General features: G+C 27.5%; 1 protein-coding gene across 2 annotated transcripts in view; it reads left to right on the forward strand.

Moving 5' to 3' along the window:
* LOC126902945 (putative leucine-rich repeat-containing protein DDB_G0290503) overlaps nucleotides 1-16152 on the forward strand; it is a 46967-nt gene continuing 30815 nt past the window's right edge. The window contains exons 1-9 of one of the 2 annotated variants that reach the window (XM_050680739.1): nucleotides 1-208; nucleotides 1211-1592; nucleotides 10691-11708; nucleotides 11767-12210; nucleotides 12920-13355; nucleotides 13437-13616; nucleotides 15017-15186; nucleotides 15621-15713; nucleotides 15770-15946. In XM_050680739.1, the coding sequence (XP_050536696.1) occupies nucleotides 1213-1592; nucleotides 10691-11708; nucleotides 11767-12210; nucleotides 12920-13355; nucleotides 13437-13616; nucleotides 15017-15186; nucleotides 15621-15713; nucleotides 15770-15946 (2898 nt within the window). In that variant the 5' untranslated portion in view covers nucleotides 1-208; nucleotides 1211-1212. The remainder of the gene's footprint in view (nucleotides 209-1210; nucleotides 1593-10690; nucleotides 11709-11766; nucleotides 12211-12919; nucleotides 13356-13436; nucleotides 13617-15016; nucleotides 15187-15620; nucleotides 15714-15769; nucleotides 15947-16152) is intronic. The other variant, XM_050680740.1, reaches the window with a different exon arrangement.

Here is a 16152-nt window from a genome sequence, read left to right on the forward strand (position 1 = left end):
GGGTGAAAGATGTACTTGTGGGGTCGTGCCCAGCTCCACAAGCGTCGCTGGTCACCAGACATCTATCAGCAGAGACGTGCGTTACGTTGCTCTTCTGTATTCGATCCGCTTTTTATCCAGTTGATCGCTATTGGCTACCGTCGTTCGTTTTATTGGTAAAGCAAAAGTTTTTCTCCAGTTACGTGCACACGGTTTTTTATTATTAAGGGTAAGTAGTAATCTTTACATGATTCGTAACCTTTTTAAAATATATACATTAAACAGGATTAATACAACGATAGTGATCATTGACCGTAAATTATGGTTACTAATTATTTTGATGTTGCACAATATTTGTATTTTACAATGTCCATTCAATGTGTGTTGATGTGTACTACCCATGACCCCAATGAATGTCTCAACGCTCCATGTTTCGGGTAGAAAAGTTGATAACACGTTTGTTGATAACAGTGAACACTCATTTTTTTTAGAAACTCGGTATTTATTTCACAGTCGTTAAGTTAATTTAGTATTTCAGTAAATATTATAACTGTACAACTATTTAAAATATAGTTTTAACAATTTGCACACGTTAAACATTAAATCTGAAGTAAATTTCCTTATAATTCAATATTTAATGTTCTACGCTTATATTAATAAAATTAATTCGCAAGATTGAAATGAATAAACTAGTCGTTTGGAATGAAAATAAATAGACCTAAATCAAATTTTACAATTTAATTTCAAATCTGGAATTAGTTTTTTTATTACCATCAGAAGTTTTACTAATTCGTTAAAAAGTATTATTAAATAGAAATGTGTAAGTAAATGCGTTAAGTTTAAAACTTGAATGATTAGGTGATTAATGTATCACTCTCAATAATAATAATAATAAAAAAAATGATATCTTATAAATATTTTATGTCTATATTATACCCTTGAATTTCGCACAAACATACCAATCAATTTATATATAAAAAATATAACTATCGTTTAGTACTTTAAATAAATATACTTTTTTGTTTTACTAAATATGTAAATTATTAAAATGTTAGCCCATTCGTACTTTTTATCCAATATAAATTTATGTGTAAAATCATGCTAATACTTCAGTTCTAATGAAGTATAATAAATTAAAAAGTAATGTATAAATTTACATGCATATAATATAAATTATATTAATATACATATATATATTTCATAAAATATTAAAATGTTCATATTTTTAAAGCTATGTCCGAGTCAGCGGAACCAGGATGGTTAAGACTTAGTGAACTAGCAATTGGAGATGGCGGTGTTTGTGTAACATCACTCATTAAGGATAAAATACGGGAATATATGCTCAATGAAAAACAGCAAACCACTGCCGAAGTAACTGCTACCACAAACACATCATCGACCATAAAAAGTTCAAATGGAGAAACTTGTGTGCGAAGAATTGGCAACTCATTAGATTTGTTACTCCGTGAAAGTCGAAATGCTGGACACGCAGTGCCTGTTACCAAAAGCAAAATTATTCATTCGGTGCAGCCTCAGACAATCGAAGAAAATGTTGTGTCAACAACAATGAATACAGCAACAGACAACCATGATAAAATAGCAAAAAAAAACAGGTAGTTATTCATCAAAAAAATATGTTTTCAATTTAATATTACACTATTGATATCGTGCAACTAGTGTGTAACTAGTACTTGGGTTACATTGCACCACTGAAAGTGTTAAGTACCAATTTCCCTTAGTAATATATGTCTGAACAAATAATATTATCCAGTTTATCTCCAGTCTTATTTTCGATTATTAACTACGGGAAGTTTTATGTTTGTTCAATACATTTAAAAAATTACATTTCTAAGAATAAAAATAAAATCAATTCTATAAATTTATAGAAATAAGAATACCACTATATGGTACAATTGTATCAAGTTTCGCATAAGAAAAAATGTACTGAAAGTGCCTTTGTTTTTTAACTAATAGGCACTTTTAGGTAAGATATATGGAAAATTAAAATGGTATCAGTATTCAAAAGTACGAGGGAACGTTTTAGGTCATTGCTACTATTATTTTATAAAATTAACGGAAAATTGAAATTAATTTACAATTATAAACGAAATTTAACAAAAATGTTTATAAAAAGTAAGTAATCATTAAAAAATGACAATATTTAAGAGTTGATATTTTAATTGCATTATATTATCATGAAAGTATCAAAGTTAGGGATTACATTACTAAAAGATAAACAATGATTTAATAAACTAAATTCAACTTAAATATGAGAGCTTATAGGAACATAAAAAAAAAATTACTGTCTATTGTGTTAATAAAATCGTTATATTTTGTTTCTGTGTGCTGGTTTAATTAAATAAAACTTGATAAAATTTTCAATGTTAAAAGTTGCATTTGTTATTGAAATTTCAATCGAAAACTAAATCTCCAGATTATAAAAATCACTTTATTGACAAATTATTCTTTCATACAATCTAAGTACTAACTTATTGCGGTTTACTATTAAGTATTTTAAAGGAGTGTTCTATTTGTTTATTACGAGCATAAGAAACATATATATTGGGATACTCTAGTCCATTTAATTTGTTATCATTTTATTATCTTATTTTGTTTTTGACACTATTTGTTCATAACTGATTTTACCGACCTCATTTGACAATTATTTCTTGTGTATGAAATACATAACGTAAAAAAAACTATAGATTTAGAAGTACTGTAGAGTCAGAAGTTTACGAAAACATGTGACAACATTACGTTAGAATGCATCCAAAAAAACGTGATAATATGTTCACATAAATAATAGGTCACAGTCATATCTCTGCATTTTTAGTTTAAATAGAAATAAATTCACTCGACTTGTAAATTTGAACTACGTCAAATATTAATTATATATTAATGTAAGTGTGAAACGTACAAATAAATAAATTCATTAAAAATCTTCCATAAGTAAAAGTTAAAGAAAATAATCGCTAAAAAAAATTGATATAATATATTAAGTGTACAATACGAATGCAAATCGAAGAACGTAAAATGATATTGCCTAAATTGTATGCGAATAAAAAATTATACAACTCAAAGTTTACAGAGATTATGATGTAATGGGAAGATTCGAGAATAGAAATCAACATTACAATTATGTCTCATAAATGTTTTTACAATTAAATAAAAAAGGTAATGTTGTCATACCCGTGCAGAAATAATTTTCGAAACAATTAATTACGATTAGCTTTTCCTAAAAAAAATGTATAAATGATACATTTTTTAAAAATATGGTGATAAATCTTAATAATAGATATTATTAGATACGAATAAATTATTTTGCACTACTTAATGCTTTTATTATATTTTATCTTTATAGCAGTACAAAGTATTTCACAGTGTCATAAATTATAATAAATAATATCCGTTTTGTTATCAATAAAAATAATTAGAAACATTGTTTTCAGCAGTGTTATTAAAAAATTTTATGTAATTCATTTTTAAGTAATAATTCATAAGAGTAGTGGTCTCGTCGCGAAAACGACATGTTATACATTTTGATTGAAAACTTAATTAAATTTAGAAAGTCTATAATCTTACAAGCTTTTGTTAAGCGCTGCTATTAAACACTTCTATTAAATATTTCCGTACAAGTTATGAATGATTTTCGAATATGTTTACTGTATTTGTAAACATCACATGTAAATTTGACACAATAATGTGTAAGTGTTCCGTTTGACAACTATTATATTGGTATTATTGCGATCGTTTATAAATTCACTTTTTTAATTCGCACTGTACATTACGATACGGGTGAAAAACACGGTTATATTTAATTGTTATCGTCATTGTTGGAAATAGGCTCCTGTTTTCAATTAATTTGTTTTTGGCCCATTACCTAAATTCGAACGCGCAGTTGAAGTATTTGTAGACACTTATCACCGTGCCGCGTGTACACCGAGTTTAATAAATGATATCGTTTGACACAATGCATTTTATTGAAAGTTGCATAGTAAAAACGCACTACATGACACTGGCCGAGCTAAAATAATCATTTTCGAGGTTACTCGACGAAGGCCATACCCAAAGCGTCGTCTTTTGGCATTTCGTAATCGTTTCCGCGCAAGTAAATTTTCTTTTGTAGTGTTCAATCGCGCACAACACATGTAACTCGGCTACAGGCAGAACCTTTTGACTTTGAGACCTTGGAATCGACCAATAGGACGGCGACTCTGATCGTTTTATTAGGTGCACATTGGACTTCACCTATATAATGTGTCGAATATTATAACGAAACAATTTTTCACTAGTGTCCTATGACCCTTACGTTGTTTAAACTAACTATAAAAAAAACGCTAAAATGCCTTGAAATGTACATTTATTCGTATAAAGGATTAAACAATTTTTAACTTTTAGATTCTGCCTAATTTCGTTACTTTGGATCTTCGTAATTTATACGTTTTTGATTAAGAAAATTCTTACTCAAAGTCGTATGAAAGTCGTATACTCAAATGGGTTCAGCTATCGTCTAGTATTTTAATAAAAACGCAATTATACCCGAAGATTTCAAGGAAAAAGTAATAATATCCAAAATTGTCAGAGACCAAAGATAATTTTTTATCGTTTTTTATTTCCGCATGCCAATAGAAATAAATCATTTTTCAAACTATGATCATTTGTCTAAAATATCTGACTACAATTTAATAGCTTCGATACTCAGCGAACCCAAATCTTAAATGTTTGAACTCTGAAAAATAGTTATAATCGTGTATTCATTTTGAATATGTATGAGAACTTAAAATTGAACATCCTTAAAATAATAATTATTAGCTGGGACGACCTCAGAAACGTTTCCTGATGAGAGCAAAAATGATTGTCAATAGTTTAAGCAATTAGAAGCAATTTCCCATACCACATGGGCTAGTTTACCCTCTCGAAATTCATCGCACGACAAACCAACTTTTTACTTAAATGGTATTTATTTATGTAATACTTAAGAGGGACCAAAAAAAAAAGATCATGACAATAAAAAATTAATTATACATTTTTATTTAAATTAAAAATTGTCCAACCCCACCCCGAACAAAAAATTTATGTATGCGTCTACTATACCAGTAATTACAGTTTAATATCAATCAATAACCTATTACATAATATCTCCTTTACTAGAGCATTTATTTATTATCAATATTATTCACTAATTTAATGAGCCTAGAAATAAACAGACAATACATTTTACCTCCCCTATGCATAAAACTTACAAGACCGACTTCTTTACCCCAAATAATACTTCTGACTTTTAAGTTTCTATGAGTAACAGTTGCTACAGAACTAATTTTACATAAAAAAAAAACTCAAATTAAAAGATTTCGTATTGAGGATTGTATTAGTTTTTTTTTAGTAACATGGAAAATCCCAGAGAATTGCAATGGCTGCACCTCCTGGATCGTCTACTCCGGGTGTCTCTGATTGTTAAAATTTTTAAAAAAATATTTTTAGTGGATAAAATCAGAATTATAAGTATCTTAATTGTAAACGTTGAAAATGGCGTGTAGAATATAATTCAGAAATTACGATTTTGAAGGGGTAGTAAAAAGAATTAATAATATTTACTTAGGTAGCGATAGAAAAAGTTGGAATATATTTATTCATAAAATATACCTTTTTTTCATAAATATTTATTATTATTATTTGATAAATAAAAATATAAATATCAATGAACTTGTTTTTAAATTATATAATAAAATATTAAAATATATGTAAAATATTATGATTTTGTAGACATTTAAAAAATTATGCTAATTTTTTAATTGCTTAATTTTTTGTATAAATACTGATTTTGATGATATGAAGTGTATCTTAACAACAGTCAGTATTTAAAATCAATACATATAGTATAATATGTGGTACATATGATAATAGTGTTATACTCAGCATTTTTAAACGGAAGGAACTTTACTAGAATAAATAATTTAATGAATTTTTTTGTAATTTTGATAATAAAATGTTGGCTTATTACGACCAACATAGCAAGTTTTCTCTGAATAAGTTTTTCCGGATTAAACAGTTAATATTTCAACCCTATTAAAAATATTTATTGTTAAATATCACTGAAAATTTTAAAGACTAAACTCATACTTAAATAAAATTAAAAGCAAGAATTCAAATTTTTTTTTTTTTTTTTTTGGAAGAGAAGAATTTTTTTATTTGCTATTAATCAAAATGCATTTTTATACAACGTTTCAAAATATTCCTACTATTTATGCTAGATAACTGTATTTTAATTGTAAACTATTGTTCAAGACATAGAATGTCTTAACTAGATACCTTCTTGCAATAGTTATGCATGAAGCATTTTTTATCCGTACTCCAGTTGCGTATTTAGTTAATTTGTATGTGGGAGATCAGGTAGCTTTTAGAACGTAGATTAGTGGAAAGATTCACCCTTTCAAAATTCCCCACTTCTATGATTTTATGTCCATGGGGAATCTGTACCCCCGTAAATACACCATAACTGTACATCACAAAAATTATTTATTTTATTTTTAAGTTGTACTATATAGTGAGTCACTTTCTTTGTTCATAATTAATACCGTAATAATTTTCAAGACTACAGTACAATAACAAACAATAAAGACCAATGTTACTCTGTTGTTTATAAGTAATGAGATAACACTTTTGCAAAAAAAAAAAAAAAACTTGTGTCAAAATACTTGTTTGTATTTTGAACGTTTAAATAAATATGATATGAGAAAAAAGTAACAAAAACGTATTTTCTTCAAATGTTTATACATATGTTTTTAATTTTACATTTAGATGTGATGAATATATTTTACGCCATAAATATTTTTAAACTTAATAATATACTAACTTTTTGTATCTATACATACATTTTTCAGCTCTTCGAAAATCAAGCATTAAGACTGCTATAAATTTTTGAAATCTTATTTAAATTAATCTCATAAAAAATAGTATGACTATTATCCCAAGCAATCAAAGTAGATTTTAAACTTTTTTTGCTACACCAACCGATATAACCGTTTCGGAACTGGCGTTAGGCTTTACTTCATGATATGAATTTTGAACTGATAATCATTTTTTTTAAATTAAACATTTTACGATTATTTCATCAAAGTTTAATGCTTTTATACGTTTGCGTACAAATAAATTTATAAACTATTTGGACATTTTTAATTTCGTATGTATTCACTAAGTTATTAATTGATTTTGCACACTCTATTTTTCATATTTTAAAAGCGCTACTTGGATCTCTCCCTTTGTTATGTAACTTATAATTTCAATGACTATTTATAGTGAATTACGTATATCAATGTAAATATTGTTTAATATTTTTTTTGACATCAAATTTGCTTTTGAATATTTAACTCGTTTCAAATATTTTTTCTCACGTTATTATTTTAGTTATTTTGTTATAGTAATTATCATTATTTTGAGATATTTGTTTTAATTTGTCACAAGTTTATAAAAATCGAGATCGGTTCATAGACGAAAATAAAATTATTTTTTAAAAAAGCTCTTAGGAAATATACAAACATAAGTATAAATAAATACTTTCTGTGCTAAGTATTGAAACAAAAATATGTCATACCTAATAACATAGAAATATAATGTAATTTTCTAAATTTTTGGAGAGGCTTAAATATTATACGGACTACGTATACGGGAACGTGATGTTATCACACAACGAGGTTACCACAATGAGAGGATTAGTCGATGATTTCTTTGATAAGAGTAAGTAAAAGTTTTAGTAGTTCTAACTTAAGAAAGGGAATGAATACGAAGGCCTCCTGCGCCCCCCAGTCACACTGTCCTTCGAATCTTACGCTTTCGCGCGAAGTGTACGTTTGACTTGTTAAAGTCAAACGTATGTGCGCCATTTACTAAAAACGATGATCCCTAGAAAACTATAAATAGACTACCACCTGAGGGTCGATATCTTTTGAAAATCACTGGCCGCGAATGAGTGATATTTTTATAGGCGAACGTGTGTTGAGTGTGCAACCTCCATTCTGTGCAATGTGTATAAATATTTGTCCACCGTGGCCGCCGCATCAGTTCCAAGGCCACTTAATAGCCAGCTGCTGCTGTTGCCATACTATGCTCATCAATACGATGTTGGGTAAAAATGTGCGCGCGACCCGGTCCCGACAATGTCCTTGCTTTGCCCTTGGGCCTTGTCCATACTCGACAAACATACTTGTACATACATATATTTATAAAATATGTGAATGCATACATTATACATTTTATGCATAATATATACACAAATAGTAATTTGCTTCGATCGTCAAAAAATTAAGTTTCTTTTCAAATAACTCTCATTATTAGGGTACATTTTACGAAATAGTTATTGATGTATTAAATATATAAGCCGTTTAGAATTATATACATTTTTTTAATGGTTAAAATTGATTTTATTATTATAATATTTTGCGTGAGAATATAGTGCGCTTTAGAGGGAAGCTGTGTAATAGAAAATAGGAATATTAATTTTTTAATTAAAAATATGCATCCTTTAGTCAAATTTGTGTGAATGCAGGAGACACCGTTAATGCAGTACTCGCTATGTAGATTAACAGTATTAAGTCCGAATAATATTCAAGAGTCCCCTCCTATAATAGATATATCCTATTATCTAATACACGAGTTTATTATCGTTAATGTGCTTTCTTTGGTGTATTGCGTATATATGTACAAAATAGCGCAAAGGTCAACCTTCAAATATATTAATACCATGTTACGTATGTAAAAAACAACGATCATTAAAATACAAATTAAATAATAACAGGTAATAAACCTGGATATTATTATAGATTCGCCAAAATATTAGGATCACAACAGTTCATCGTGCGGAAGAGATTAAAATTAAAATGACAATTTAAAGGATTTCAAAAAAAAAACCACAATACTCATTTCAGTAATTTTATCGAACAGTGACACGGTTTTATTGAGTCGATTGCCCGGTATTTATGGGCCGTTATGTTAGCAGTCCTGCTCTTAGACCGGCGGCAGTGGTGGCGACCGGTAGCCTTGAGCCGTTCCGCACGTCGACCACCGTCGCCGTAGCTGCCGAAGTCCCCATCGTCCCTACGATTTCGACACTGAACCATATACGCGATTCCACAACTCGGACCAATCACAACGTTTTTGTCGTCGTGTCCACTTCGGTCGCGTAGGGCTCATCAGAGTTTCACATAAACTTTGGGTGTCGTTTCACGTTCTCGCAGTAGAAATAATTCTTAACATTCACGGTCAAGTTGTTGACTCATTCTGTTCCCCTCTATCCCTACCACTAGTTCTTATCTCTACGATATTATTATTGTTGTTTTTGTTATCCGATGATAGCGTCAGTTGTTCGGTTGCCATTCGGTGAGTACTCGTGAGATAAAGCCGTTTAGATGGTTCGGTAACGCAACGTATCCACGCGTTCACTTCCGTTGTGCGTGTGCCGTTTTAACTGTCGAATTGAACTTGCTTCATTCTGAAAATATGATAATTAGTGTGTGTGTCTCTCGTTGTTTTCGTGTGTTATATTGGTGTTGGTGTATGTGAGTGCGGCCGTGACGACGATACTAGCAGCGTCCAGAGACGACGGCGGTGGAGGAGTCGTGTAGACTAACTGTTGTAGTGTTAGTAGTAGTGTAAGTAGGACACAAGTCACAAAACGCGCATACCGCCTTGCCACCACCGAGATACGCCGCAACTGCAGAGGTAAACGAACTGTGTGCCCAACTGTTGTATGCATATCTGAGTATTAAATTCAATTGGATCATCAGAAATATTATCTACTAAACTCAAGCTCTAGCTGTCTCATCAAAAGTTGCGTTCCATACCAGTTCTTTAGTATGATAATAATATCTACTTTAGGTATGTATTGAAACTTTCAATCCCCATTAAGAGCTATAAGTGTGCCATGATAACACTTAGTTTCGCATTAACTTGAGATTGAATTGTTAATGTTAAATTTCTATGACAGTGGCTGTTTAATACATATTTTTTTCAAGATTTTAGATTATTCTAACCATTACTATTGGTTGCTTAAGAGTTTTCTAATTGAATGAACATTACCCCAATGTTGTTATATAATAAAATTTATTTTTATACCCCTTGTGAGTATGTATATCATTTGTCAATGTTTCAAATGTACTGCAACCAAATTATAGTTCTTCATTAATATTCATTTTATGATAAGAGCTGTATAACTTTTCTTAATATTATTTTTATTTATATCTTGTAAACTCAATTATTGTTGTGATAATTTAGCTAAGAATTTTCATTTTAAATTTATATTTTAGTAAGCTTTAAGAGGTATTTAAAGTTGTCATAATGACTAATATTTGTTTAAACCTATTGTTGTCACCAATAAATTTATTTCTCGCTCAATATAACTTCAAGTGTTTTACTCCTTTGTTGTTATTCTAATTTTTTTTAATAATTTAGATTTTATTAGTATTAAAAAAATCATAGTGTACCCAGAAAAAATCTATAATTATAAAAATTATAATTTTTTTTTTTTTAAAAATATAAATTATTTACTATAGTTATTTAAAAGAACAATTATTTTTAAATATGTCCTTTCTAATAGAATTTAATCTTTTTAAGTTAATTTCCATTCATACTTTAGAGGGATCTAACCTAAAATTGTCTAATTAACTGCATTGTGATATATATTAAAAGACTAAACACATCTATGTATGTATTTTTTCAGTTTCTCATTATTAGAAAACGAAATGCAAATAAGTCGAATGCCAATTCCAGCTGATGAATGTGCAAGCAGCGAAATGTCTGTTGACATTAATCACTCTCATAATAAATCAGATTCAAAAAACAATGTTAATACTAATGGTGAAAATCACCAAAAATTAAATGGAATATCAAATGAAAAATATAAAGAAAAAACAAATGAGCTATCTGATTCTATAGAACAAAATATAGAAGAAGATGCGAAAATTAAAAATCAAAATGACAGACAAATTTTAATTAATGATGAGCCTGTAAGTGATGAAAAATTGGATAATATATGTAGTCCTGAAGTTCAGTCAGAAAAAGAAACATCAGAAACTGAACCAGATAAAATTATGCTATTGGAAAAAAAAACAGAAAATAGTGAAGAAGTTAGTGATAATCTAGAGCTTGAACATTTAATTAAAGATGACCCAGAGGAACAAATGCTGGAAAAAAATAATTCTTCTGAGCTAATAGATGAAAACAATGATTCAAAAAAGACAAAAACTATAGAAGATGATTTAGAAGAAAAATTACTTGAGAAAATTAATGTAGAGGAGCCAGTAATTGAAAAAAATGAAGAAAATAAAGAGGACATTGCTGAAGTAGATAATAAAGTTACAGAAAATTCTTGTACACTTAGCAAAGACAATGAATTTAATGAAGCTATGGAAGTTGATGATATTGAGATCAATTCTAAAGAACCAGTGAGTCAGGATGTAGATATATCAGACCAAGACAATATCAAAGAACAAAATCATAGCGATCTAGTTAAACCTGTAAATTTAACTAACGGGGAATTAAATGTTTTAAATGAAATCAAATCCAATGATTCAAATACCAATGAAAAAATGAATGAGATATTACCGGATGAAGATGATAAATATATTAAATCAGCAGATATACTAAAAATAGCTGAAGAAGAAGAGTTTGAAAAAAAATGCAATGCTGAAGAAGATATATGTAGTGAAGTTAGTATTGAAACACCTTCTCCTAAACAAGTATGTAAATAAAATTTTATGAAAAATACATGTTATTGATTATGAATTTTTTTTTTAGACTGAAGAACCAATTATTGCTAGGAAAAGGTCTGCAGCTAGTCATGATGAACTAAGTGCACTAAGTGGAGCTAGTAGTGATAATGATTTACCAAAAACCAAAAAGTTACGTTGTGACGATGATATATCTTTATTAAAGGATGATACTAGAGAAAGGTTGATAAAAAATATTGTACAGTCAAGTGGAAAAAGTGAAACAGAATTAACTAGAAATGTTGAGAAAATACAAAATGAAATTAAAGTTATCACTGAAATAGCTCAAAATAAACGAGATGAGCTGGTAACACTCATTAGATTACAAAAACTCAAGGAAGAAATTATAGAAAGACTGATGATAAAAATTAAAGAAATTGATGCTACTAAAACTGATAATAGTAAAGACTGGAATTTACCTGAGATGTTTCAAATCAATTTGAGTCAACCAGAGCATATTTTAAATGAAAAGGTATATAGTAAAATTAAAAGATGAAAATTAATCTCAAGATATTTTGATGTAACTGTGTAATATCTATTGTATAATTTGATGGTATTTTGGAACTATCCTAGTAAATTGTATAAATGAGTTTATACTATATATGAATCAAAAAATCATTTGGTTTTATTAGTAAAATTATTTAAATTATAAAGTGGTTCTAATATTGCGTGATATAGTCATCGTATGACTTATATTTTTTCACTAATTTAGACTTCAAACTTTTTTGTCCTGTATGACATAAATTCATTCTTTCAAATTTTGAATAGTTTTTCCTGAGCACTACTAAACTATACCTTTGAATTCTTAATTTATATACTTTTAGTCAGAGTTATTTAATCATTAGTTTTTAATATTTGGTAAAAAAAAAAATGATAAGGGTCGTTTTTTTATAAAATGGGGTTACAATACATTGTAGTATTGAAGATGACAATACAGTTTATATTCTTTATTAAATATATTTTAAATTTTGTAGATTTATATATTTTTATATTTCAATGACATTAAAAGAAATAATTAAAATAATTAAATGATTATTACAAGAGAATATAACAAATATTTTAGAATACATATAATATAATTTAATATTTAATTTAATTTGAATTAAATTATTAATAAGATAATTAAATATTATAAAATCTGTTAAGGTTACGGTAAATTAAAAAAATTAATGTATTTTCAGAATATAGTCGATATTATTGATACTCGTGATCCTGAATTAGAAAAATCATCAAGTATTGGCTATGAACAAAACAGCTCGGCTTCCTCAGATAACCCAATAGTAAAATCAGTTGGCTCAACACACTCATCTAATATGCAACCAAATGAATGGATTTTATCTGATAAACTAAATCGCATAAGTCGTATACAAAGACCAATACTACCCAAACCTATAACTAATAATCAAAAGGAAGGCCGTCAAGGCCCAATATTAGATGTTAAACTAATAATTGCTGATCATAGGTCAAAAAATCCAGAAACTGCAATACCCAAGAGAGGTCGTCGTAAAGTACCTAATGATTTTTCAGTCCCTACATCAACATCTCCTCTTCGTTATCCAAATCCATTAGGTTTCCCTAATTCAATTCATCATCCTAATGATGTAAATTACAAAACTCGTGAGTTGTATACTGATTTATTCTTATAAAATGTAGTATAAAAAATTTCTAATTGCAAAATTATTTATTAATTATTTTTAGATTCATCACATATTCATGGAATCTCTAACAATATTATGGAACAACATAATGATTTAAATCGTTTTAAAGATGTTCCTGCATTTCCAGAAGTTACATTACATCCAGTTTCTCAACCTATACAGCATTTTCAACAACAACAGCAACAGCAACAAAGCTCTCTTCTCCATGGTATATTGGAGGGTTAATACTTTATTATTATATGAAATTTATATTTTGATGAATATTATCATTAATCTTTTGGCTNACAGCAACAAAGCTCTCTTCTCCATGGTATATTGGAGGGTTAATACTTTATTATTATATGAAATTTATATTTTGATGAATATTTTCTTTAATATTATCATTAATCTTTTGGCCTATTCCAAAAATATGTTAAGTGTATTTTAGAAAAAATAAAAATAAAGGTAGAATAATTTTATTTACATTCATATAGTATATTAAGTTTATTGAGAATAAATTTGGGAAGGTACATAATGTTTGATCTTTAATACTATAATATTTGAATAACTGGATTCCATTAAAAAAAATATTGTACTAAAAAGATAATAGTTTAAAAATCTTTCATAAAAATTATTCTAAAAAAAGAGAAAAATACACAAAACATATTTTTGCATTAAGTTATTAACAATTTTTGTATGGTTTGTTAATAACATGGGTGTTTTCATAAAGGAGATTATGGGGGATAGACACCCAGGATAAAAATAAAAAATATGGTAAAGTTATACTTTAGAGGGGTTAGAAAAGAAATTTTTTAAGAATCTATTTCCAAGATAAAACCCTAGGAACATCACTGGTTAATAAGATATAAAATCATAAATTATTGTGGGGGTTACCTAATCTTTATTTTTTATTAAGAAACATACCTAATTAAATTAAATTGTATGCTAATACTTAATATACAATATTTTCAATATCTTGTTGAAAAACTATCCTTAAAAAAATATTTGTTTAAGATTTTAAGTTAGTTTTGATAAATAATTAAATTGTATTATAAATGGTAGGGTCTTCAACAATATCAAAATTTCGATATGACAATGATATCGGCATATTATTAATAATTATGTCTGATGAGGATGTTATATTTCAAAATTGTTATATGATAAGATATATTAAATTACAAAAACATAATGCTTACTTTTTAAATGAAGAAAATGAGTGAAGTCTTATATTTCTTTTGTGTCATAAATCAAAGTTATTAGGACTTTTAATAATTAATACTGTATTTAAAACTGTTTCTATGTACTGTTATGTGTGATTTTTATTAAAGGATCTATTTATTTTTAATTATGAAAATGCATTAACTTAACTAACAAAAAGTAGTTATTAAATATCCTATCAACTATTTTCAAATATTAAATATTAATAATAAAATAAAATGCATTTAAGTAATAAATTTTATTAATTCATAAACTAAATACATATATTTATTAATAAATCAATATTAATATATTGATAATATTGATGTTGTAATATAATATATCAATATTTAAAGATAATATATTGTGAGATTTAAACAATATTAATATTGAATAATAAGTTGTTGAAGACCCCAACTAAATAGTATGATCTTTTATCCCTAGGAATTTTAACCAAAGGTGCTGGTAATCAAAACTTGCCAGTTAGCCTGCCAAGTCATCCAACTACTTACTCTCCTACATTAGCCAGACTATTAACTGCTCCAGAGCGTTGTAAACAAATGAGAAGTAAACAACGGCAAATACCTACTGCTACTGTGGTTTCATCTAATTCTGTAATTCAATAATTTTTTTTTTTATTAAAAACACAATTTTTAATTTTATTTGATAATTTCAAAAGTAAAAGATAAGGTACAAAACATCTATGAACATTTTTTAATACACATTTGTTAGTTTTTTAATGGTAATAAAATTAATATCAAAATATTTAATTGTTTGTACATATGAAATAATAATGAAAAGTTAGTATAATATTTTTATTGAGGGAAAAAAATGAGTTAATTTAAATTTATTTTATACTTTTAAAAGGTTTTCAATAAAATTTAAATTTTAGTATAGACATAAATAATAAAATATCACCATTTACACATTTTACATGAGATAATAATATACAATATATAAATTTTCAAAATTTTAATATTTTTCACAATTTTTAACTACCTAATTATACTATTCTCTTTTTAAATTTTAATAAGTTTCATTATTATAGCAATCACGTAATGAAATTACTATTACTCCAGTTCAAAGTACATCTATGTCGTCATCTACTTTCCAACAAAAAACAAACGTAGTACCGGTTCAGGTAAAATTGATCAAAAACTCCATAAAAACTAAATTAATTGTGTAAAACATTTTTAGTCTACACAAGTTGATGATGAAGATGCATCTGATAGATTAGTTATTGATGAGGGGCAAGACTCTACTAATGTTGGTTCTCCCTCAAGTGCTCCCCAATGTCAAGGTTGCATGCAAAAACCTGCTCAATTTGTATGTGCTGGATGTGGTAATCAATGGTATTGCAGCAAAGACTGTCAGGTGTGTTATTTTCATAATTTTTAAGATTAATGTACTCATAAATATACAAAATTATGTAAAATCATTTATTTTAACCTATCAATTATTAAATACTAATCCATATTATTTGGCTTTCAATGTGTTGTGTCTTGATACACTCCTATCAAAAATTTGGTTCTATTCCATCAAGNAATAAAATGTTTCATTGAATAAATTGTTTTTTGGTT

The sequence above is a fragment of the Daktulosphaira vitifoliae genome, unplaced genomic scaffold, assembly GCF_025091365.1.
Source record: "Daktulosphaira vitifoliae isolate Bord-2020 unplaced genomic scaffold, ASM2509136v1 Scaffold_3, whole genome shotgun sequence".
Classification (NCBI taxonomy): Eukaryota; Metazoa; Arthropoda; class Insecta; order Hemiptera; family Phylloxeridae; genus Daktulosphaira; species Daktulosphaira vitifoliae.